This window comes from Vipera ursinii (assembly GCF_947247035.1).
Source record: "Vipera ursinii genome assembly, chromosome: 1".
Lineage (NCBI taxonomy): Eukaryota > Metazoa > Chordata > Lepidosauria > Squamata > Viperidae > Vipera > Vipera ursinii.
In genome coordinates this window covers 175,380,672-175,404,739 of record NC_139512.1, presented here as the reverse complement: position 1 = coordinate 175,404,739, position 24,068 = coordinate 175,380,672, and the positions used below count along the sequence as shown (strand labels likewise).

At 36.1% G+C, this 24,068-nt stretch overlaps 1 protein-coding gene across 3 annotated transcripts in view; it reads left to right on the top strand.

Annotated features, from left to right (window-relative positions):
• ALS2 (alsin Rho guanine nucleotide exchange factor ALS2) overlaps window positions 1–21,883 on the top strand; it is a 56,018-nt gene extending 34,135 nt beyond the window's left edge. For all 3 annotated transcript variants that reach the window (XM_083350682.1, XM_083350681.1, XM_083350680.1), the window contains 18 exons: window positions 1,363–1,429; window positions 2,378–2,580; window positions 2,857–2,922; window positions 3,318–3,416; window positions 3,832–3,996; window positions 4,421–4,532; window positions 5,049–5,126; window positions 5,223–5,356; window positions 6,458–6,625; window positions 7,363–7,480; window positions 8,845–9,002; window positions 9,147–9,269; window positions 10,252–10,428; window positions 11,187–11,232; window positions 15,463–15,524; window positions 17,829–17,978; window positions 18,831–18,927; window positions 20,751–21,883. In XM_083350682.1, coding sequence (XP_083206808.1) covers window positions 1,363–1,429; window positions 2,378–2,580; window positions 2,857–2,922; window positions 3,318–3,416; window positions 3,832–3,996; window positions 4,421–4,532; window positions 5,049–5,126; window positions 5,223–5,356; window positions 6,458–6,625; window positions 7,363–7,480; window positions 8,845–9,002; window positions 9,147–9,269; window positions 10,252–10,428; window positions 11,187–11,232; window positions 15,463–15,524; window positions 17,829–17,978; window positions 18,831–18,927; window positions 20,751–20,789 — 2,062 coding nt within the window. In that variant the 3' untranslated portion in view covers window positions 20,790–21,883. The remainder of the gene's footprint in view (window positions 1–1,362; window positions 1,430–2,377; window positions 2,581–2,856; window positions 2,923–3,317; window positions 3,417–3,831; window positions 3,997–4,420; window positions 4,533–5,048; window positions 5,127–5,222; window positions 5,357–6,457; window positions 6,626–7,362; window positions 7,481–8,844; window positions 9,003–9,146; window positions 9,270–10,251; window positions 10,429–11,186; window positions 11,233–15,462; window positions 15,525–17,828; window positions 17,979–18,830; window positions 18,928–20,750) is intronic.
• The last annotated feature ends 2,185 nt before the right edge of the window (window positions 21,884–24,068 follow it).

Genomic DNA, 24,068 nt, shown 5'->3' with positions numbered 1-24,068 from the left:
CCCATGATCACACGATCAAAATTCAGATGCTTGGCAACTAACTCATATTTATGATGGTTGCAGTGTCCTGGAGTCGTGTAATCTCTTTTTGCGACCTTCTTACAAGCAAAGTCAATGGGAAAGACAGATTCACTTAATACCTGTGTTAGTAACTTAACAATTACAGTGATTCACTTAACAGCTGTGGCAAGGAAGGTCATAAAATGGAGGAAAACTCACTTAACTGTCTTGCTTAGCAACAGAAATTTCAGGCTTTATTGTGGTCGTAAGCCGAGGACTGCCTGTATTTGTAGACTGCATACATTCTTCACTAACAATTTCTCATGGAATTGTTTAACAAGAAAAATATTTATTTGCTGCATCTTGTTTTTCAGAATGCAAATCCTGTCAATCAAAATAGGCAATCATGTAGACAGAATCAATAGTGCATTTGTTTTAATGATGCTCCACACAGAACACCTCGTGTTAATAGTCCTGTGGAGCAGGTGTGGCATGCAGAGGACAGCATCCAGCTGCAGCAGCTTTGCCTGTTTTCCTCTAGGAATTCTGAAATGGAATGGAATTGTTGCAGAATTAGTCTCCATCTTGTGTCCCCCTGGAATAAAAATTCCACAGTAGTCTGAATTGCTATATTTAGTCAATACTGGAGGGAAGATGACAAAGTTTGTTCCTTGGATAATTTAATATGCATTAATTACAGTGAAGTGAAGAAGAAAGGGAGAACAAATGAGTCTTGGGGGTTTTTTATATGAAAACAATGTAATGTAGTCATTTCATTTCACTCCTGCGCGAGCTGCATTGGCTTCCGGTTACCCTCCGAGTGCGATTTAAGGTGCTGGTAATAACCTTTAAAGCTCTGCATGGCTTAGGCCCGGGGTACTTGCAAAACCACCTGCTGCCATTGTCAACCTCCCATCGCCCGGTTCGCTCCCACAGAGTCGGCCTCCTCAGGGTTTCATCAGCTAAGCAATGGCGGCTGGCGACTCCCAGGGGGAGGGCCTTCTCTCTGGGCGCGCCGACCCTCTGGAATGAACTGCCCCCAGAGCTGCGGATGACCCCTGACCTTCGGTCCTTCCGCCGTGACCTGAAGACGTGGTTGTTCCAACAAGCGGGCCTGGACTGACTACGATTTTTAATTAGGCTTTTATTGGGTTAAATTGTTTTGTAATTTTGTATTGTTTAATTCTCTCTTAAATTTTTTACTCTATGTTTTTTTAATTTTTATTGTTGTGAGCCGCCCTGAGTCCTCAGGGAGAAGGGTGGCATATAAATTTAATGAAATGAAATGAAATGAAATGAAATGAAATGAAATTTCTCTGGATTAGCATTTAGAAAACTCTTTGTTTATTTTCTTTGCACTAGGAATGGTTTGAGAATCACTACACCTGAAGAACAGTTTATTCTCATTTCATCAAGTCCACAAGAAAAGGTAGGGCCCTTTTTGTCCCTTCCCTCCATTCAGTTGATCAGATGCATTAGTGACTTTTCCATTTCCTAGCGTGGCTTGCTTTCTAGAGCCTATTCCATGTTTTTTTCTGTTCCATTCTTTGAAATTGGTATGAGGCATGTTTTTATGGTCTGTGCTTATTTCGGATCAACCTAATAAAAATCATTATATTGTGTAGATTTCCTCTAGAATCAGTGTACGATCTAAATATCCAGCATCCCATTTTTGGAAAATAATTGATAAGATCAGGAGTGGTAACTGCTTAGCAAACAGGGATCACACCTTTTTCAACTTTTTTTTTTTTTTGAGGTGGGATTCCCAATAGTTGGTTGTGATGAAATTACCTCTTCAGAGGGTCTTCATAACTTTTTTTTTAGTGGTGGTTCAAGGCTAAACAACTGTGTTAAGCCTATTGCATATTAAACAAGTCCATTTTATCCTTTAATTTTTAAAACAAGGGGACAGAATGTATACTGTTGAACACTGACAATTTTAGTGGTTTGAACCTATGTACTTTCAGAACTGCTAAACATTAAATAACCATGTTACCTATTTATTTTAAAATGGTAACCCACAACTCATAGCTGGACTTAGCTCTTTACCATATAGGCCAGGAACTTCACAAATTACATAACAGATGGTTAATGGTTATACTTTAACTCATTTATTTAGGAAGAAATGTCTGGTATCCCATTGTATATTGGACCTACGTAACTGGTAATGTTCAAATTCAATTCTGATTTTTAAAAGGAGTAAAAGTCCTGGAATGTTTATATTCTACAATCCACCATTGGTGGTATGTATGAATTCCATGACATAAATATCTGTGTCCTACCCGTTCCAAGGAATTCCTGCAAGAGAGATAGATTGAGAGAAGGAAGAAGAACACAGGCATCAGAAAGCCTTTGACTATTTTTCACTCCGTTTCAGACTAAGTGGCTGAAATCTCTAAGCCAAGCTATAGATCAGGCCTTAAAAGGGCCATCCGATTTGCCTCCCTGTGGTGCTAGCGGAAGCCTTCAGAGGCAGGAGCCCCCTATTTCAAGGAACGCAAAATACACCTTCTACAAAGACCCTCGGCTTAAGGACGCTGTTTACAATGGTCGATGGCTTTCTGGGAAGCAACATGGCAGGTGAGGCAGAATTGTTTCCTGATTATATGAGAAGAGGTTTGTCTAAATGTTTATAGTAGATCACAAGTAAAAAGGTTGATGTAAAAAGCTATATTTATGCTGAAACAGACACAGTTACATATATTGAAAGACCCTTAGCCCACATTGTCATCACTCTGAGCATTAAAAGTTAATCTGGCATAGCTCAGTTGCTTTTGCAAGTTGTAAAAATTCTGCCTTGTATTGTGATGATTTAAATATAGAACCAATCTAATTGTAGCATTCCATATATTTCAGAGGAGTCTTGAAGTGGGCAGATGGAAAGATGTATTCTGGCATGTTCAGAAATGGCATGGAAGATGGGTAGGTATAATAGACTAAGCCGAGGGAGGGGGGAAACCTGCTGTTTACAAATAATCTTTTTTAAAAAATACTGTCAAATTAGGATTAGTAGGGCTGGGCAGGCTTAAAAATTATTTGGAAGCGGGCTTGTAAGCATAGCAATTCTTCTCTATTTGGTAGAGAAGCTCAACTTTTTAGACTTTCCCAAAAGCAGAAAGGTTTTAGGAGAACACCTTAAAACGGTGGAATCTTGTCTAAGGCTCATGAGAAAGTTCAATTGCTTACTGAATAGAGGTTATGCTTACAGAAAGAACAAGGTATGTCTTCCAAACCTTTCTTGAAACCTGCATGGTTTTGCAAATTAGTGTTTAGATATATTGTAAAATGGTGTGGTGTTTTTTTTTTAATATTGGCAGATATGGCGAATATAAAGTACCAAATAAAACACTGAAAAAGAGTGACCATTATATTGGATTTTGGAAGGAAGGCAAAATGTGTGGACACGGTATCTACAGGTAATAGGGAAAGACACAGTGCTTGTACGGTGTAGTAGTTATGTTTTGGACTAAGAATAGGAAGATCCAGCTTTTAAACCACCTCTTTACGGTCTACCTGCCAGTCCCACATTGGTTTAGATTGGGGAACAGGGAGTACCCAGATTTTAACACTGTTTTGATACAGAGTTACTACCCATAATAAAACAGATTTCTTATAAGTGCCACGATGGTGGGAACATCCATTGGCAGAAATATTTTCCTTAATTCCCTAATCTAACTTTCCACATTCCTATCAAGATGGTATTGCCCACGTAATAGTCATTCATCTCTTTTGGTTAGAGAGGGGGGGGGGGAAGCATTATCAGGGTGAAATATCTTCGAGCAAAATTCTCAGCTTCTTTTGTAGCAAGGTGGAATTATTTTTTCCTTCCAGGTATGCAACTGGGGAGATTTATGAAGGAAGCTTCCAGGATAATATGCGTCATGGCCATGGCCTTCTACGCAGTGGGAAATTGACTTCCTCTTCACCTAGCATGTTCATTGGCCAATGGGTGATGGATAAGAAGGCTGGGTATGGAGTATTTGATGATATTACAAGGTAAATAGATTTTGAACATTTGAATTACTATATTAGTAATATAGTACTACTATATAGTAACAGGAAAAAGAATTGCTAAGAAATGTTTATTCTTAAGCAGAGAACCTAAATAATCCTCTAAACAAGATGTAATACTAGTTCTAATTCATTGAAATAAAATATCAGTGCCATGATGACCTTTAGTGTCCATTAGACACCTAATCACTACTCTTGTGTTTAAGAGTGAAAAATTCACAAAAGCCTGTGACTCCTAGTACAAGTTTTTAAATCTGAAAGGATGATAACAGATTTCTGATGTGATTCTAATAGTTGTTGAAACACATGCTCAACTATAATAAGCTGTTACTTAAATTATAATGTTGCCTTATCCAATTGATCTCAGTTCTCAGATTTTAGAGACAGTAATGCCTTTCTGTATCTTTAGGGGAGAAAAATACATGGGGATTTGGCAAGATGATTTTTGCCAAGGCAATGGTGTTGTGGTCACACAGTTTGGATTGTATTATGAGGGATCCTTTAACAACAATAAAATGATGGTGAGTTTCATATAAATAAGTGATGTATTATGGGGAAACATTATATATATATATATATATATATATATATATATATATATATATATATATATATATATATATATATATATATATATGAAAGAAAAATAGGGGAAGTTTTATTCTTTCCCCATCCTAGCTGTTTTGCTGGAGTTTTCAATACTGTTAAGGGGCTCTTTTCTCTGTGGAAAGTTAATTGAATAAATTGATTTGTTTTTGGAGCTTTATAAAATGCCGTCTGTAAATACAATAGTCATTTTTTTTCATTCAGAAATTTTAAGTGAAATGTGTTAAGATGTGATGGAAACTGTTTACATTAAATGGAATCTAGCGATAATAAATAGCTTATTAACATGCCATTTAACAAAGGTTTTTAAAAAGTGCTTTTATCTAAAATATCTAAAAAAATAAGATGTAAATTTTAAATAATGGACAAAGATAATACGAGAGCCATTCCAAACACATCTTGCACTGATTCCAGTACTATATTCTCCACAGGGGACTGGTGTATTGCTTTCTGAAGATGACACGGTATACGAAGGAGAATTTTCAGATAATTGGACCCTTAATGGAAAGGTAATTTGAAACGTCTGCTTTCCTTAAGCAGAGCAGCTTATTAAAAACAACTTCATTATATATATTTTTTTTCCTCTTTCCCCTTTTTCTTCTAAGGGAACACTGACTTTGCCAAATGGAGATACCATTGAAGGCACTTTCAGTGGTGAATGGGGATCTGGAATAAAGATTACAGGGACCTACTTCAAACCCACTTTATATGATCATGAGAAGGATCGGCCTAAAACACTGTGAGTGGATGGGAGCTCGCTTCTCATTGTAATTGAACACTAGCATTAACTCGGATGCCAAGTGCTTTCCCAATCAAACTAGTTTACTTAACTAATTGGACCAGAGAATGAGGTGGACAATTTGGGACACGTTTTGTATCTAATATGACTTTTGAAAACAGGTCATGAATAGGACTGAGAGAGACTTTTATCGGCTCTATATGATCTATTACTCAAATTTCCTGTATGCTTAAAATTTCCAAGTTTGTTTCCTGCAAGGCCCTTAACTGAAATGTCTCCTTAAATTCCAATAGAAAATATTCTGTAACTGTGCCATGGTAATATCATGTAGGGCCTAATGCTGCAGAAAGTGCACTGATTAGCATCTGATATCGTATTTGGTAATTGCAATTTAGCAGTAACGTAAAGGCATTTAGAGAACCCCTTTGTGGATCTAAGGCTGCCTATCTATTCAGTGATTCTGAGGAAGGTTTTACTCCCACGGCCTCAGTTTGGTTGCAGCATCAGCAGAATCAAGACTGCTGTTTTCTCTTTGTGCAGGATTCAGAAAAAAATATATATGAATTTGTGGGAATGTTAATTCAATTAAATAAAAAATATGCAGCTATCTGTAATACTCTCAAATCAGATGATTATTTGAAATATTTAGGAACATTTATTGATCTTTGTGCAAAATTACTCCTTAATGCATAACCCCCAGTTACATTATGGTTGGCAGGTTTTCAGTAATAATAGAAACTGCTGAAATCGATCCATGAAAACTTACATAACAAAAAAATGTTTTTATTGCAATATGACTATTCATCTTGAAATTGTGAATGAAATTGTTAGGGTTCTTAATACAAGCTGCGTATAGAAAGAGCTTAAACACTTCCGTTAGTACCATAGTACTGTGGGATTGAGGAAGAAGGGATTGAAGAAGGGATGCTGATTCATTCTTTCTGTTTAAAGGGTTTTAGTGTAGATTGAGAGTTACTTTTGTTCAAGATACCCTCTTTGGGGACGAACTCTCCTCTGCTTTTCAGAGGTAGACTCTCGGACACTTGCTCATTTCGTGTGGTTAAACCTGCAGTTACTGTTGTTGAATGTTGTCAAATGTAGGCGGAAGTTAGGAAGCCTCGCTGTTCCGGCGGATGAGAAGTGGAGGGCGGTGTTCGAGGACTGCTGGCACCAGCTCGGCTGTGAACAGCCAGGCCAAGGGGATAGGTGGAAAGCTTGGGATAACATTGCTGTTGCCCTGACAACCAATCGAAGGCAACACAAAGAAAGGTTAGTAGGTGGGGCAGATGTATTTTGCTCAATACAACAGTTCTAATGCAAAGTTCACTTGCCATTTATTTTCCTGTAAAGATGAAAACACTCTGGGTTATTGGGAAGTTAATCTGTATATATCCTGGCATATAAGCAATTTGTATTTATGGATAAGTAACATGAAAAGTGTTTTTTAATCTCTTTTTTTAACCCTTAATACAAAGTTGTTTAGTCTGCCATGTACTAAATTCATTTGGTATTGATAGAGTCAATACATTAGTGAGAGGCTCTAATGTGGAGCTTTTTCCCCCACATATTTGTTGTTTTCTACTCATAATTATTTACCTATTAAAGAGCTTTGGGTAAAAAAAAATATCTTGCCAGTGATACAGGAAAGAAACGTAACTTGTCCACTTAAAATCAGTAATGATGGAATTTAGAAAATAATGATTCATCTGAGGATGTGAAAGTTGGTTGAATGTGACACATCTCATCCGTGCCGTGAGTTTGCAAGACTATAGAAACAAAACGTTTAACATTAATAGTTGATTATGCCAATGTGTTTCTAGGTTTTCCCCCCCACATTTTTAGCTTTAAAGTTTTATAGTTAATTTGTGGAGAAAAGAAAAGCATCTGTTGTGAAAGAAAAGCAGTTTTTAATAGCTACTAGATGTTATCAATTGCAAAATTGTTGTGTTTATTGGCTCCCAACCCTTTTCTGTATAGGCTCTAATCATAACCATCTATTCTTGCAGTCCAGAACTCTTGAGCAGATCACATGCACAAACCCTGGAAAGTTTGGAGTTCATTCCACAACATGTCGGTGCCTTCTCATTAGAAAAATACGACAACATTAAGAAATACCTCATAAAGGTATATGCAAGCCAATTTTTATATAATACGCATTTACAGCTTGCTGATGTTCACTAATATCTTAAGCAGAGTAAAAGAAGGGCTGCTATCTGTAATGATATCTATCATACACTTTTCTAATTAACAAATACATTAAAAAGTTCCCATGACTATTTGGGCTTCTTTGGAAAAGAAGCTCGGTTGCATAGGGATGGAGAACCTATGGGGGATGGCAGTTGGGTGGATGACAATATAAAGTGGATGGGATTAGTATTTTCTTGAGATTTTAGAGTTTGAGTTGTATATTGTCATCAACATCAAAGTTAAGGCCACCATTTGTCAGCAGTTCTAGCCAGAAGAATTCTAGCGATCACAGAAAAAACGTATTAAGACCCATCTGTAAGACAGGATACGTACAAAATAGCAACTTGAAAATTATATGCTTTAACCCAAAATGTAAATTTGGGTTAAATAATTTTCTAAAAAAAACTGTGTTTTCCCTAACTCTATTTGCAAGTACAGTAGTGGCCAAAATTGTGGAAACCTTTTGGGAAAAGTATTTTTGAGGTTTCATGGCTAATAACACCACTTTTTTTGGGAGTACCATAAAATTATATACCAACAGAAAGATAATTTAATCAAGAATGCAATGCAACATGGTTTGTTCAATTATCTGTATTCTATGAAAAGTTATAGCCAAATAACCAGAAAAAGGAAGCACAACTTGCTTAGGTTGATATCAGGTAGCTTTCCTTCATCTGATTGTAGCCAATGAGCATGAGTGTATAGAGAGCCAATCAGGTGTCATCTTGTTTTAACAATGAGCCATTCAGATCACAGTAGGATTCAGTTATTGATGTCATGTATTGAAGCTGAGAGGAGGACATTTGTCAGTGTGTTATGCGATCGCTATCAAGTTGGTTGGGGTTTTTTGTGTTCTTTCATTTAGTGAGCTTGTAAAATGTAACAAAATTAAAGTAATGGTGCAAAGAGTTGACTGGTTGCCCAGAAAGTGATGTAAAAGAGTATTATTAAGTGAACAAGGCTACAGTTATAAAGAAATTAGAAGAAAAAATGGTGGAAACTTAACCAGAGGTGGCATTTCTACTGTATACTTTTCCTAAAAGGTTTCCACAATTTTGGCCACTACTGTATTTCATACAAATTTCGGATAATAGTGCACAAATACTAAGCCTAAACTTAGGACCTATTTGTGTGAGATACACAGGTCGTACGTTTTAGATTTGAATTTATTTATTCTTATATGGTTTAAAATAAAGCATCTTAAATTTGAGCCCTTTAGTTTTATATATATATATATATATATATATATATATATATATATATAGCTTTCTGGGTTTTTTTTCATCTCCCATCTTTTTTAGGCGTGTGATACTCCTCTGCACCCTTTGGGGAAACTTGTGGAAACCCTGGTAGCGGTCTACCGCATGACGTACGTGGGAGTGGGGGCCAATCGGCGACTATTGAAGGAGGCAGTGAAGGAGATTAAGTCCTATTTGAAACGCATCTTCCAGTTGATCAGGTAAGAAGCTGCTGCTAGGCAACTTTGGAATTGTTGACTCATTTTGCAGAAAGAATAGATGAAGAAAATTTTGTTTCGAAATTTATGGATATTTTTCTATTAAACCACACATTTTGATGGCGATGCCTTTATATTGCTTTTAAGATTCCTGTTCCCTGATCTTCCTGAAGAGGGCAGTGTAATACCCTTGCTGACAACTGAGATGAAAGGAACTCTGTCTTTCTGTACTGGAAAAAAGGACTCCGAAGCTGACTCTCCAGAGCCAGGGTGATTTTATCACAAGAAAATACAAATGCATAATGCTGAAACATTGTTATAGATTTAATCCTGTGAATTTCATCTATTTAACGTTTATGTTTGAGTGGGTTATTTCATATAACGTCTCCAGTGCTTTTTTTTGTAAAAGAAAAAGGTGCCGGAACTCACACATGTCCTACAACCCGCCTTGCCTACCCTACAAGGTTCCATCCAAAAAAGGTGCCGGAACTCCGTTCTGAGTGTTCTATGAGGAAAAAAGCCCTGAACGTCTCCATATTTCAAATGGAGAAGTTCTGATTCAGTAGATTTTCCAATATTTTACCCTTTTCAACCACACGCCCGCTTACATAACTAATAAACAGACCGAGATTTATTTGCCTCTGTTATTCTTTCTTAGACTACTTTAAGGCCAGGAATATTAACTACAGAAGTATAATCTTCATTTCTGCCAGATGAACCCTTTTGCTGTGCCACATAGCAGGCATCATGCCCTCTATGCATAGAAAACTTCATCCTTTTTACTTTCAGCTAATTCTGTATAGTTTAAATGTTAAAGCGTTCCTGTGTTGGAATGTCTTGCAGTGTGTGCAAAATAGTCAAACTTTTCAGGTATAACTCAGAAAAAGAACTTAAGGAATAATTGATCGTGGTTGAAAGAGAGTTGAAGTAGGTTGGGAAAAGTGAAATTCAGATCTTCCATTCCCTTTTGTTTCTTCAACAGGTTTTCTTGATTAAGAAAAGATTAGTTGGTCTAAGTCAAGGGTCGGCAACCTCGGCTCCTTTATGACTCGTGGACTTCAACTCCCAGAATTCCTGAGCCAGCTATGCTGGCTCAGGAATTCTGGGAGTTGAAGTCCACGAGTCATAAAAGAGCTGAGGTTGCCTACCCCTGGTCTAAGTCAAATCAATTCTAATGTTCGTACGCCACCTGTTCCTCAAAATAATAGCCCAAATGGTGCTTTCCCCACCCCCCGCTGTTTATGTGTTTCAGTTGTGTGGTTACAAGCTCTAGCTTACTGCTTCCTGTGCTGCTTCCACGACTCTACCCTCCTCTGTTTATGCTGTATGCCCTGGACAATGAACGAGAGGAAGATGTTTACTGGGAATGTGTTCTGCGTTTGAACAAACAGCCAGACAAAGCACTATTGAGCTTTTTGGGAGTGCAAAAGTAAGCATGCTTCCACGTGTTGAAAGCTAGTTTTTCTTGTGAGATCTATGTTTTAATTATTGCTTTAAGCAACAGAAAAGAAGATTTAATTCCCTTTTTGTCCCTTCCAAATAGATAAAGTTTTACTTGACTAAGCACCTTCAATCCTTAAAGCATTTCCAGCAGGAAACAAATAATTATCATGATCTTAAGAAGTTCCTATATGTCATATTAGTTATTTGAATTACTTGGCATTCAAATAGGCTTAAAGAAACTTCATTTTTTAAAGGAGATGAGAGGTGGCAGTTATTTTAAGTTAAGGTGGTCCATATATTTTGAAGTAAGAGCCAACTGGAAAGACCACCTCATGAACTTGTCAAAAATATCTAGATAATATAATGTGGTCTAATCTAGAAGTATTTATAATTTTATAGGTAAACTCACTATATTAAAGGTAAAGGTTCCCCCGCACATGCGTGCTAGTCGTTTCCGACTCTAGGGGCCAGTGCATATTCTTTTTCATTGGATACTCTTTGCCTTGAGAAGGAACATTTATGTACCCAGAAATTGAATCTCAGTGATAAATAGGGCTTTATTGATCTGTGAGATCTTTGGTCAAGAGATACTTTGTATCTGTAAATAATGCAGATGCCTCTGATGCCTCTTTCTAGACCTGCATCTTTCACACTAGTGGTTTGGATTCAATTCTCTAAATGAATCATTCTGTATTTAAGAATCGTATCTTCTGTGACATATTTATGTTATGGTACTACTTACAGGAAATTTTGGCCAACAGCAACATCTGTCCCTGCGGAAAATAAAAAGGTATGTTTTATTTACAGGAGTTTTACTTCTGCAATTCATGTTTGTGTTCCTCTGAATTTTTGTCCTGGGTGAAAGAGAACCGGAGAATATGCCATCAGTATCTTTCAGTTAATATTTAAAGTACCAAATCACGTATCCTCTTCTACAACATTTAAGTCTTTCAGGAACAATTCATATTTCTTGCTGCAACCATATCGTAATATTTATTTTATTTATTTTTATTTTAATTCCATTTATATCCCGCCCTTCTCCGAAGACTCAGGGCAGCTTACAAGCTTAGCAGTAGCCTTCATTCTATGTATATGCCTGCTTGTTAGGGCTTCCACACACACCCCAAGTGGCATTATTACAAAGTCAGCTTAATTGCCCCCAACAATCTGGGTCCTCATTTTACCTACCTCGGAAGAAAAAGTTTCTCATTTACATATTTTCTATCCTTATTAAATAATTTCTAGAGTTTTGGTTTCTTAGAATATTTAATTATTTTGGCAGAAAGCTTACTCGTCCCAAGATGTTCAGATTCTCTGTTGGTTGAAGGATGCTTTCTTTTATCAAATACAAGTATTCTATGAATGATGTGAACAATGTGATGTCACTTTGGCATCATTGTGCCTTGTAACAGTTATCTTAATCCAGCAGCTAAATAATACTTAGGTCAGTCATATGCTTTTTATGAAATGAACATATTAAAAGTATAGGTGTGGTCCTTGGTGCTTTCTAAGCTTGAATGTTTTCTTGTAGACATTTCATCAAATAGGGTAACATAGTCAGTGCTATCAAGGAGTGGGGCTTGCTCTCAGTTTATACTCTAGTGCAGGGGTGGGGAACCTTGGCTCTTATGACTTGTGGATTTCAGGAATTCTGGGAGTTGAAGTCCACAAGTCATGAAAGAGCCTAGGTTCCCCACCCCTGCATCTCTAGTGGCTTGCCCTGTCACTGTTGGTGGGAATGGTCTTAGGAGTTCTTTGGCTGGGCTGTTTACTGTTGGCTTCTTTGGCGGTTCCTTGATAGGGGTACTATTTACTTGATTGTTGGTCTATTGTGGAAATCATTGTGCTGCTTTCTTTCTACTTGTAAACACTAGTGTTTTGTTTATTTTTAACTTGAAACTGAAAGAAATGAGAGCCTAAGTTTGATGCTTAGGCTTGTTGATAATGATAGAAGTATTATTTGCTATCGTTTATTCTAATTCAAAGGGTCATTACCTTTTAGGCTTTTATCTGTACTAAGCAAAGTTGGAAGCTACTTTTCTATATGGCTTTTTTCCAGGGCTTTTTTTCTAAAAAAAAAAAAAAAGGTGCCAGAACTCTCATCTTAGCGGGGGCAGGAGGCGGGGGGGTGGCGCTGCTGCGGTCACGGGCGTGAGGGGTATTGGTGGCGGGCTGCCCCCGGGGCCGGAGCCAGCATGGCTGGTGCTGTGGGAGCAGCGGGGCCCACTCTATACGGTGGGGCTGCGCAGGGCGGAGGCAGGGCGGGCCAGGCGATTTAGGGCGGCCACTTAGGCACACAGGGCGAGGCGACAGTGGCGCATGTCCAGCACTGGGTAGGCCACCAGCCTGGCTGACACAGGTGAGCACAAGGAAGGAATACACATGGACTCCGCAGAACCCACCTCCCACTCCTTGTCCTCTCTTACTTACCTAGTTGAGATGGTGTAGTTAGGTAGCAGGGAGGGATGCAAAGATCCTGCCAACTCACCTTCGCTGCAGACAACTTGACGGTGAAACGTTTGCCGGCCGGGTCTTTTGGTGCGCTCAGCAGCAATTCCTATTGGCTTTCGAAAGCCAATAGGTTTTTATAAGCCAATGGAGTAGCATAGCTTGTGCAAAAGCTTTTGTGTTTGTGTGTGCAAAAAAAAAGGTGCCGGAACGGCATTCTGAGCATTCTATTAGAAAAAAAGCCCTACTTTTATGTTTTAATCTTATGATTTTAAAAATATTGTAAGTTGCCCCAAACCTCACCATGTGGATTGCATACAAATATTATATAATCGGTAAATAAAAGTAGAACATATGTTAAATATACATCAAATGATAATATGCTTTAATATGCTACAAAGTAAATTTTTGCTCAATGACAGACCAAGGAGTTAACTCAGAAAGGCAAGAGGAAAATCTAGAAGAGGTCTGTGCAACTTGTAGAAGGGAAAGGCCCACACTGATAAATTAAAAATCTTTGTGGTCTGCAAAGGAATGCTGGTGGGCTAATCAGTGATTTGGTGACTAGAGGAGCATCTACAGTGTTGGAGCTCGTGGTCATGGTAAGCCGTGGAGGCATTAGGCAACATGACTTTCAGGGCAGTGGTGGTGATTTTATTACTTTATTTTTTTTAAAAAAAAGTCTGTGCTCTGTCCAAGGGTGCTTGGTAGGCTGCATGTACAGACATGGTCTAGAATTTATTTATTCAACTATCTAGAGCAGGCATGTCAAACTCGCGACGTCATGTGACATCACACGATGTATCGCACTTTTTCCCCATTGCCGGCAATGGGGTGGGCGTGGTTTCGTTGTGATGCATCTGGCCTGCATGTCAACGGTTTGACATGCCTGATCTAGAGACATCCATTTTTTGCATTGCAAAGGGCCTTTCATCTGTTGTATAGATGGTTTTATTTTTGTGTGCAAAAAGGATTCTAAATTAATTGAGTCATGTCCTGGTGTGAAGTCTGATAGCTTGAGTTAAAGAGCCTATAAAATCTCAAATGACTGCAGTTGTTTTGTTCAAGTATGCTAATATTCTGAGGTAAATATTATTCATACTATATAATATCCAGATGAGCACCTCAGTAGTATATTGTAGTTCTATGAGGTGCGGTGGGCTTCATAATTTGTTGATTGAAGAAACCACCATGCCATATGTATATATGCAACTGCCATTATTTTTCAAGCTACATTACTTGAACACATGGCACACATCACAAATCAGATTCCTCTGTAATGCACTATTCCTTTGCATGACCGTAGGACATTTAGAAACGCAATTACGTTCTTATGCTTCCAAAGCATTATTCCTTATCTTCCTGTTACATTGATAACCATAAAAATACTCAAAGTCTCTTGGGATAAGATAGAATAAGTATGGTATTTAAGGAATGCAATAGAAAGCATTCACAATGCACAATGTATTTAAATTTCATTTTGTTTGAGGCAACTTCTTATAAAAGAATTGCCATTAATTTGTTGTAATAAAATAATTTAAATCAATTTTTACTTGATTTCAAATTAAATTAATTATATTGGTTGACAATGAGCTTTTTTTTAGTACAATTGCCAAATGCAATAAACTGGTTTTAGGTATACAGTATGTGTGCACTAATTATTTCAACACCAATACATCTTAACAACATATTCTATTTGTAAATGAATTATATGATTTTTTGTGCAAAAATAAAACAAAATAACAGATTAAAGAGCTGTTATCATTAGTTATCCTTAGATTAAAAAATAATTCCATCATCCAAAACTTTGTTATAGTGTATTTAACGAACAGATGCTTTGGGATTAAAAAAAAAGACTGACTACATTTGATTGTGTATCACCATGGCATTAAAACAAAATTTGAACAGTGTATGAAAAATAAAGGTTCCCTAAATGTCTGCAGGCTATATCTATACATTTTCCTTGATAGCACTCTATTGCCTTCTTTTTAGCATTTTTTTCAACTTCCCAGCTTAAAAAAGGCAAGGCACCAGGAGCTGAAAGTTTGTTAAAGCAGGTTGCTAGGCAACCTGTTCACACTCGGCCCTTCTTACCCTCCCACTTTTGAATTAGCCTGTATGGATCGGATCGCATTTCCTTCAATTTGAGCCATCTGAAGGTCCGTCGCTGCGATGCATTCTGGTGCTCTGCAACCTGGCTGCCTGAGGAGAATTTAGCTCTCCAGAACAGTTTCCTTCAGTGTTTTTTGTTTTTTGTTTTTTTGTTTTTGTGGGGTTTTTGGGTGGGGGGCAAAAAAAGGTCCCAGAACGGCATTCTGAGCATTCTATGGGGAAAAAAGCCCTGCTTTTTTCTATTTTTGCCTGCATTTCCTAGTTTTGCTTTTTTTTACACCCCCTCCAACCATCCCTCTTTTTAACTCTTTTTTTCTTTATTTTTTTGCATTTCATATTTTTATGATATTTAATAACATTTTTTGGGGGGGGAATCAATATGCTAAATTATTTATTCCACCCCAGTTTAATTCTTAAGGCTAAAGCTAGCCATAATTGTAATTTTTATTCTTATGCCTAGGTATTAGCAAATACAAAAGATGCCTGTTTTGCTTCTGCAGTGGAATGCCTACAACAGATCAGGTAATTTCAAAATTAGCATGATTACCTTCCCACCTTTCAGTGGGAAATAGGTCGACTTGTCTTGTGATTAACAACTTTGCCATTATATACTCAAGCTCTGTCCTTCGCAATTTTAATATATTTATCTTACACTTTCATCATTACACATTTTTGTTTTGATATCTGTTATCAATTCTAAACAAGAATTTGAGGACCTGTGTGCTAATTGTTTAATATAAAAAACAAGAAAATATAGGCTAAACAGAGTCTGGCACATTATCTTTTTTATAAAAAAAAGTTTTGGATGGATGGATGGATAGGTAGGTAGATAGATAGATAAATGATAGATAGATAATAAAAAAGTGACTTCCAGCCTTCATCACAAGATGAATAAACAATTTTAATAACTTTTCACCTCCTCTTAATTTATGATCTCTTCACCCCTTGTCCCATCTCTTAGTTATAAACAAATCCATAAAACATCGTCATTTCAATCCTGGTCTCAGCAAAAGTCCATTAATGGTGCCAGAAATAACATCTATTTTAATCTTGATTAAATAAATCAACTTTATGTGCCTTTTACTTATAACAATATTAATCTTTAATCCATTTGAATAATGTCATAGAATTTTATTTCTTTTCATCTCTTTTTTGCCCTCTCACAAGATTTATCCAAGCTTTAACAACGTCCTTTATCAATCCAATATAAAAGAATTATCCTGGCCATTCTCTTGGTTTATTATTTATCATTCCCTTTTGATTTTTAAAGCATTAGCCAATTACTTTTGTATGTCCAATGAGTCATCTTCTTTCCATGTCATTCTTGTAGTCTGTCATTTATAAATCTATTTTTAGTGTCAACTGTGTCTCGTCAGATAAATTTATTCTTCTTCTGCCACTTTTTCCAAAACAAATTTTGGACACAGTCTATCCATAGAACAAACATTATTATTTTTTTAAAATAATTTTTATTAAAGTTTACAATTACAAAGATAAAAAAGTAATACAAACTAAAAAAAATATAAAAAGTAAAGATGCAGAGAAAAAGAAAAAAATAATAAAGATATATAAAAAAATTACTTATCCCTTCATCAAGACATAACAATAATTTTAAAAAAATTATCTTCTTTTCTGGTATTACAACAAAAAAGCCCTTTATTCTACATCTTATCCCTTATTAAACAAGTGTTAACATCTTTTTCTTCAATCCTAAACAGCAGAAGTCCATTAAGAATTACCAGAAACAGCAACATACATATTTTAACCTTGATAAATAAGCCAACTTTATATTCCTTCCTTCTGCTTTTAAGAATCTTGATCTTTAATCTCTTTAATGTCCCAAAAGTTATTTCTTTTCCATTTTCTCTTTATTTCTTCTCAGAAACTGTTTCATAAATTTAACATGTTTCTTTTATAAATCTCAAATTAAAAAGTTATCCAATTCACTCTTCTGATTTGTTGTTTTTATGTCCCTTTTAATTATTACGATAACAGCCATTTCATTTGAAAATCCAATGTTACATCTTTTTTCCATATTCTTGTAATGTGCCATTTTTAATTCCACATTCACAGCAGCCTCAATATCTGCGTTGTCCTCTTCTATCACCTCTTTTAAGTCCCTTTTTATGATAACAGGCAGTCTGAAAAGTAATTTCTGTGTAGGTTGTACCCAAATATCCTGAATTTTTCCAGTTAGAATATTTTTATGATAGCAGACCATCTTAAATCTAATTTCATCCTAAATATCCTTGACTTCTTCCAAAGTTAGAGTATTCTATGTTAGTGAGTCTCTTTGCCTTTAATTATTACTATAGTTGTTTCTGCTTCCCTGTAGTGTCCAACTTTCAGAGTTTCCTGTTATCATGTTTCTTTTTCTAATCAACATTTTCCCACAAAAAGGTTTTTGACCTTTTAGTTTTAAAATCAAAAAGATATGTGGTCTTTTAATAAAAATTTTTAAACCCTTAGATGGATTTTTGTAACTGAAATCTTACTGCAAATCCATCTGGCTCCTTAGTCTTTTATAACTTCCCAAAACCCACTGTTCTAACCATTCTTTTGCTATTTATTCCAAAATAAGAATGTTTTAAGTCCTAAAACTTCTTTCAAGAAGAAGGAAACTCACCCAGTACAAATCAAACTTTCCTTTCTGAAGGCCTCCCTCCAATCAATATGTCTAGAACTTTGGATCTGTTCTTGAATTTAAGTGATATTGTAGTCCCTCGTGTCTGAAATAATAAGAGGAAAGGTTCAATTTAATATTGAGAGAGTGAACAAAATTATCATTTTTGCTCTCAACGCTCAAGATAAATATCTTCCTACTAGCACAACGTTTACACCTACTGACAAGTTGAAGGTGATCCAGCAGACATTTGAGGAGATCTCACAGAGTGTTCTTGAGTCTCTTCATGAAGATTTCCTTTGGTCCATGGATGATTTGTTTCCTGTTTTTCTGTATGTGGTGCTACGAGCCCGGTAGGTAAAATTCTGCGCTAAATCCTTTAATTGTAGCTATAATTATTCCAGCACTGTTCTAACTGATACAAGCCATGGGACCCAATTGTGCTTTATTCATTAACTCTGATGCTGTTGGAATCCTAGCATAACATATTTTAATTAATCCTCTTTGGAATGGGCTAGGTTGAAAATATAACTCTTATTTAAATACAGTAATTGTATTTTCTAAAAAGTCAGACTCTCTGGCACTGAAACTATACAATGGAACTTAAAGTTGTATCTTTTCTTTTGAGAAGAAATGTGATACTTTCCCCACACTTAGAGTAAAACATAGTTATGGTTGAACACCTGTGATAATCTTCCAATAGAAAGTCAGTTTCAATGAAAGGTTCTTAGGCTAAAACAAAATGCAATTATAAAATTGATTAGGAAGAATTACAATCACAGTAAATAACTTTATGTGATTATAATACTGATGTTTAGCTATTCATCGTTTGGGAGTTATTCTTCAAAATTTGCTTTGTGGTTGATTCCACAAAAGATGTTCAATAATGTATTTGCATAAAAAGAAAGGAATGAAATGTGCAATGGTGTGCAAATATTTTGAATTTGAAACATTTTGGGTTAAAATGGCCCATTTCATATTCCATGCATCCCATTTTTAATTGAGAACTGTCCCAAACTTAACTGGAAGTTCAAAACACATTCTGGAATAGACAAAACAGTGTTGGAAAATTCCCTACAAAATCAGAATAACACATTTCAAATTCAAAACATCCCTTTTCTGCTCATTTTTTGTCACACTCATAGTAATGCATTTGCTGATTGATAAATGCTGATTAGTATAACTATTTTTCTTTTTTGTGGCAGGATAAGAAATTTGGGGTCTGAAGTGCACTTGATTGAGGACCTCATGGATCCCTATCTCCAACATGGGGAGCAAGGCATTATGTTCACAACTCTGAAGGCATGTCTTAACTGTGTTAATTATTCAAAGTCATCTTGTAATGTCCTCTGTGTCACTTTCTTTGATATTATATGAATCATAGACTTGGTTTAGTTGGTACTAAATTCACCTAATTTGACCTGGATCTAATATAGAGAAAATAATGTTTTTTACATGTCCAATTATTCTTTGCCTGTCTTGGCTCATTGCTACTAACAAGGAAAGAATAGCTGGTTAAAATTATTATTATTGTTTGTTTGTTTGAATCTGAGAGTATTTCCTAACAAACCCTCATATGCATCTGGATAAAGTTTATTCTCTAAATCTACTTCAGTCAGGCTTTATTTCTTTTCTTTTCTTCTTTTCTTTTCTTTTTTTTTGGGGGGGGGAGAGAATGAACATGGCAGTAAGCTTTGCCTAAGAAGATAGCAGAAAATGCATCCAGAGTGTTCACTTAGATCAGGCGTGTCAAACTCAACGACATCGTGTGATGTCCCATGACACATCGGGACTTTTTCCCCCTTGCTGGCAATGGGGTGGGTGCGGTTTCAGCGTGACGCATCCAGCCCGCAGGCCAGCAGTTTGACATGCCTGACTTAGATCATTTGACAATCTCACAGTAGACTGGCTAAAGTGTAGATTATGCCTTACACAGAGCTCTTATCAGGGAATTCCTTGGGGAGAGGGTTTATCCTCTCTTTCTTGTTAACTTGTCCATGAAACCACATCAAAGGTAAGGGCTGAGCTGCTATCACTCATCTTCCCTTCTCTTTTTCATTTAACTCATTGAGCATTATAATGAATTAGATAAAGGTCAAGAAAGGATTTAGTGCAGATTAGGCATCTGCTGTTCATGGGAAGGTCATCTATCCAGGTTATGATGTTCAATCTCTTTTGGAAAGGGCTAGTTTGTTAAAAATCAGACTCATAATTGAATGGTGCTCCTAGACTCTTGTTGTTTCTTGAGTCGTCAGTGGCCTCAGTGATATATTTTTATCAGTTTGGTTGCTATTTCACCCAAAAACCACTGTATAGGAATAGTTCTGCAGATAAACACACACATACATGTACACACATATACACATGCTGCTTTGGTGATGGTTAGATTACAGCAGTATATTGGATATGAGGTTAGCTTTGAAGACTGCTTGGAAATGCCAGTTAATGCAAAATAGGATATATTGATTGGAAGTTAAGTTATTAATAGGACAATTATATAATGTTAGTGTTTTATCAACTATGCTGGCCCACATGATACTAATTTTTAAGTCCTGGACAGCATAAGGCTTGAATATCTGCATTTTAGGAAGCTATTTTTTTATTTAAAAGAAGAAATGTATTCTGCTAGAGGACCTTTTCCGAGTACTTTGCATAGTCTTTAGAGCAGACATGTCAAACTCGTGACGTCGCGCGACGTATCGGAACTTTTTCCCATTGCCGGCAATGGGATGGGCGCGGTTTCTCTGTGACGCTCCGGCCCATAGGCCGGCAGTTTGACACCCCTGCTTTAGAGGGTAAATAAAAAGTAGAGCCTCCCATTTTAATTGTTGGATCCCTGTGGGTCCTTCCTTTATGGCATGTGTGACTGCTACTATGTACTCTTTTAATAGTAGGTCAAGTTATACCTCCTGAATAGTTTGGGGGTTGGCTTTGTTTACTTGTATTTACTGGGATAGACGCCTAAACATGTTTTGGGGAAATCTTTTTGTTTTCTTTTCTGCTAGTCATATTTAGCATTTTATTTTTTATTGTTTTATAATTTTACAATCCTCTTAACTGTTGGCAAATTAAAGTCTATTTAATCAGATATATTCACTTATTATTTTTCAAAACTTTGTTTCTAGGCATGCTATTACCAGATTCAGCATGAAAAGCTTACCTAACACGTTTGCCTTAACTGGAAGACTCGCCTGAATTAAGTTTTATTCATCCTCCCTGAAATACTTAAAATGAAAATAGCCGTCCTTCTGTGGATGTAATTTCTAAAGCTTTAAGGTCAGAAAAAAAAGCAAAGATGTCATATCAAAGAGAAAGAGATAAGCTTCGGAAAGCAATTACATTGTGGAAAAAAATGTTAGAACTGCATGGATGTCAAGAAAGAGAAAGGCCATCCAGGAATGTGCTGCTTTTGACACAGAAGAAGTTGAAAACGTTGTGATTTTGAAGAACTGAAATGCACTACGGAACTACTGTATTATTTTTAAACGAAGCTGCCTAGGTTTGTGTGTTACTGGGGAAAAAGGTTGACACAAACAACCTTCTTACTAAAAAAAATAGTTTGTGAAAAAAAAATCCTCTCTGTAAAGTTATAAATAGAAGTACAAGTGCTTGCGTGAAATCAAGATCTGTTGGATTTACTCATTCCAAAGTGTTAAATATGTGGGAGCTGATATTTCTTTACTTTTTTTTGGGGGGGGGAGGTGTTAAGGGGGGCTTAGTATTTAACATCAAGGAACATTGGTCATTGTAAAAGTCAGCACTGAATTTAATTTTAAAAATGTTTACAGAATTCTCATTTCTTCTAAGCCTTGATGAATGAAGTTTATAAGCTACAGTTGGAATAGTTTACTTGACAGTGGTGGACTTCATGTTACAGAATGATAAAACTGCAATCTTACTAAAGATGTGCTCTCAGGATTGAAGTATTATCATTATTCGATTTTGAACTGCTATTTCTGCAATGGCATTTGACAGAAGGAAACCTTGTTACCAGCAACTCTATGTCATTGTTCTTGTCACTTTTTCTTTGACTTGTATGGGTAGCTCTCATTCTGGATAAAACAGGTGCTGTTCTTTATTATATCAGAAATACTCCCCTGGTTAAATTCAGTTACCGGTAATAATATTCAATACAAATAACTTTTGGACATCAGAATCATGCTTGTGTGTTAACTTCTTTTATTAAAAATACATTTTGGTGAAACCTGTAATTATAAATGAAGCGGTTTTCATAATAAAAATACGACTAATTCTGTCATGCTTTTGTTGCAATATATAAATTGCTTTTTGGAAATGTGATCATTTCAACGTGAGTTTTCTGCATTAACAGCATAGTTTGCTATCCAATCACTAAAGTAAATAAAAATCAGTCCTACAGGATTGTTTTCCGTTTGGAGGCTTTTTGCGGGTGTAAGCCTTCTTTGTCTCAGGAGCAGTGTGGAAAGCCGGCAAAGGAACACAACCCGTGTTGTTTCGTCCCCATGACAAGATCCCCTAAAGCCTCAAAATGTATCTGCAGGCTGCCCGGTACATTGCACACTGCTAGGTGTACTGTGAACTTTTAAGAATCAAAACATGTAGCTACTGACCACAAAAAAAAAATTGAGCCAGTCTTCCAGTAAGGGCATGGACTCACAAAAATTCAGAAAGCTGCAAAAAAGAATCAATGCAATTAACCTAGCTATTATTTGTAACATATTTTGATAATAAGCAAGCACATTGTCAAGGGATCTAGCCTAAGTGCTAATATTTGTGCTTCTGTATTTTTTTAAGTATTTATGTGTCACCTTTATTCTTATAAATAAGGTTGTGAATATACCTAATACTCATCCCTCCTCTTATTTTCTCTGCAACAACAACCACGTGAAGTGAGTTGGACTGAGAAGGACTGGCCCAAAGTTATCCAGCTTGTTTTTCATGTGTAAAGTAGGACTAGGTATGCAGGAAAAAACCCTAAATTCTGGGTTCTTGGGCTTTAATCCAGTGAATTTTATTAAAAGCTGTAAATATGTGAATTCTGTCAGAAATAAAATATATTTTTGGAATGCAGAATTCTGTAGTTGTATAAAAGAATATTTCATATGTGTTATATTAGCTGTTACATACATATGAGTTAGTCTAGATATCCAATGCAAATTTTGACCTTGAATACACAAAAAATTAGAGCAGAGAAGTGGTTGAATGTTTGCTTACAGAATAGGGGTGGGTAATCTGGGATCCACAGGTCATATGTGGATTCTCACATTGTAATTCCTCACATCACCCTGAGATGAGCTACCAGTATTTGTTGACTGAAAACACTGAAATTTTTACCAAACAAAAATAGCCTCTGCATATTCTTACTTTGTCAGGAAATTGAGAACTACTTTCTCATTAATCAACAGGTGGTTAGTAAATGGATCAAGAAATCCATACCCAATGTGAAGATAAACTTGGTGCTAAAGGTAATTTATCCAGTTGCCAAAGTTTTTTATCCCCTTTATCCCTTTCAGTATGTTTGGTCAATAATATTGCAAAAATCTAGCTTGTTTTGTTGTTAAAAGCAGGAGCTAGAGGCTTGACAATAGAACACTTAAGCTTCTGGACCTGGCTATATTTTCTATGGCCCTGAAAGGCTATTTAAAAAAATTAAAACGTAAACCTCTACTGCTAGGAAAGCTGTACACACTGCTCTGGAGTTTAACATTCTGAATTTGCATTCACCAAAACATGCATAGAATGGATATGGTCTCATAGGCATAGGAACACCTAGTGTTTGTTTTGCAATTTTTTATTAGTTTTTATAGGGTTAAAAAGGAAGGTAGGAAAATGGGGATTTGGGATAGGGTAGAGGAAAGGGTAAGGGTTGGGGTTTCCCCCAATAACATTCAATATTTGGCAAACAGCATGTTGTCTGGGTAAATATATATAAAGATAATGAGGCTAACAATAACACTGATAGATATAATAAATTATCAAAAACAATACTAAATTTTCAATGTATGATAACATTCTTAGTCAAATAAATTCAAAGTTGCATATCACATTCTTTTCTCTCTAACTCATTTATCTAGCCATTGATAAAATTTATTCCAAGTTCTGTAATAAACTGAATGCTCTTTCTCTTTAATCTCTAAGGTTAATCTATCCATTTCTGCACAATCCAATATTTTCTTAATACTTTTTCAGTCGGTGACTTCATTTTTCCAATATTGGGCATACGTAATTCTCACTGCTGTCAATACATGTAACATTAAGTATCCGCTCTCCTTGTCATAGTTAGGGCCTATCATTCCTAAGAGAAACAATTCTTGTTTAAATTCTATTTGTTTTTTAATCATCTTCTCTAACCATAAGTGTATCTTAAGCCAAAACCTTTTTGCTTTAGGACATGTCCACCAGATATGATAATAAGTACCTGGTCTTTGCTTACATTTCCAACAAACATTTAATTTAATTTAATT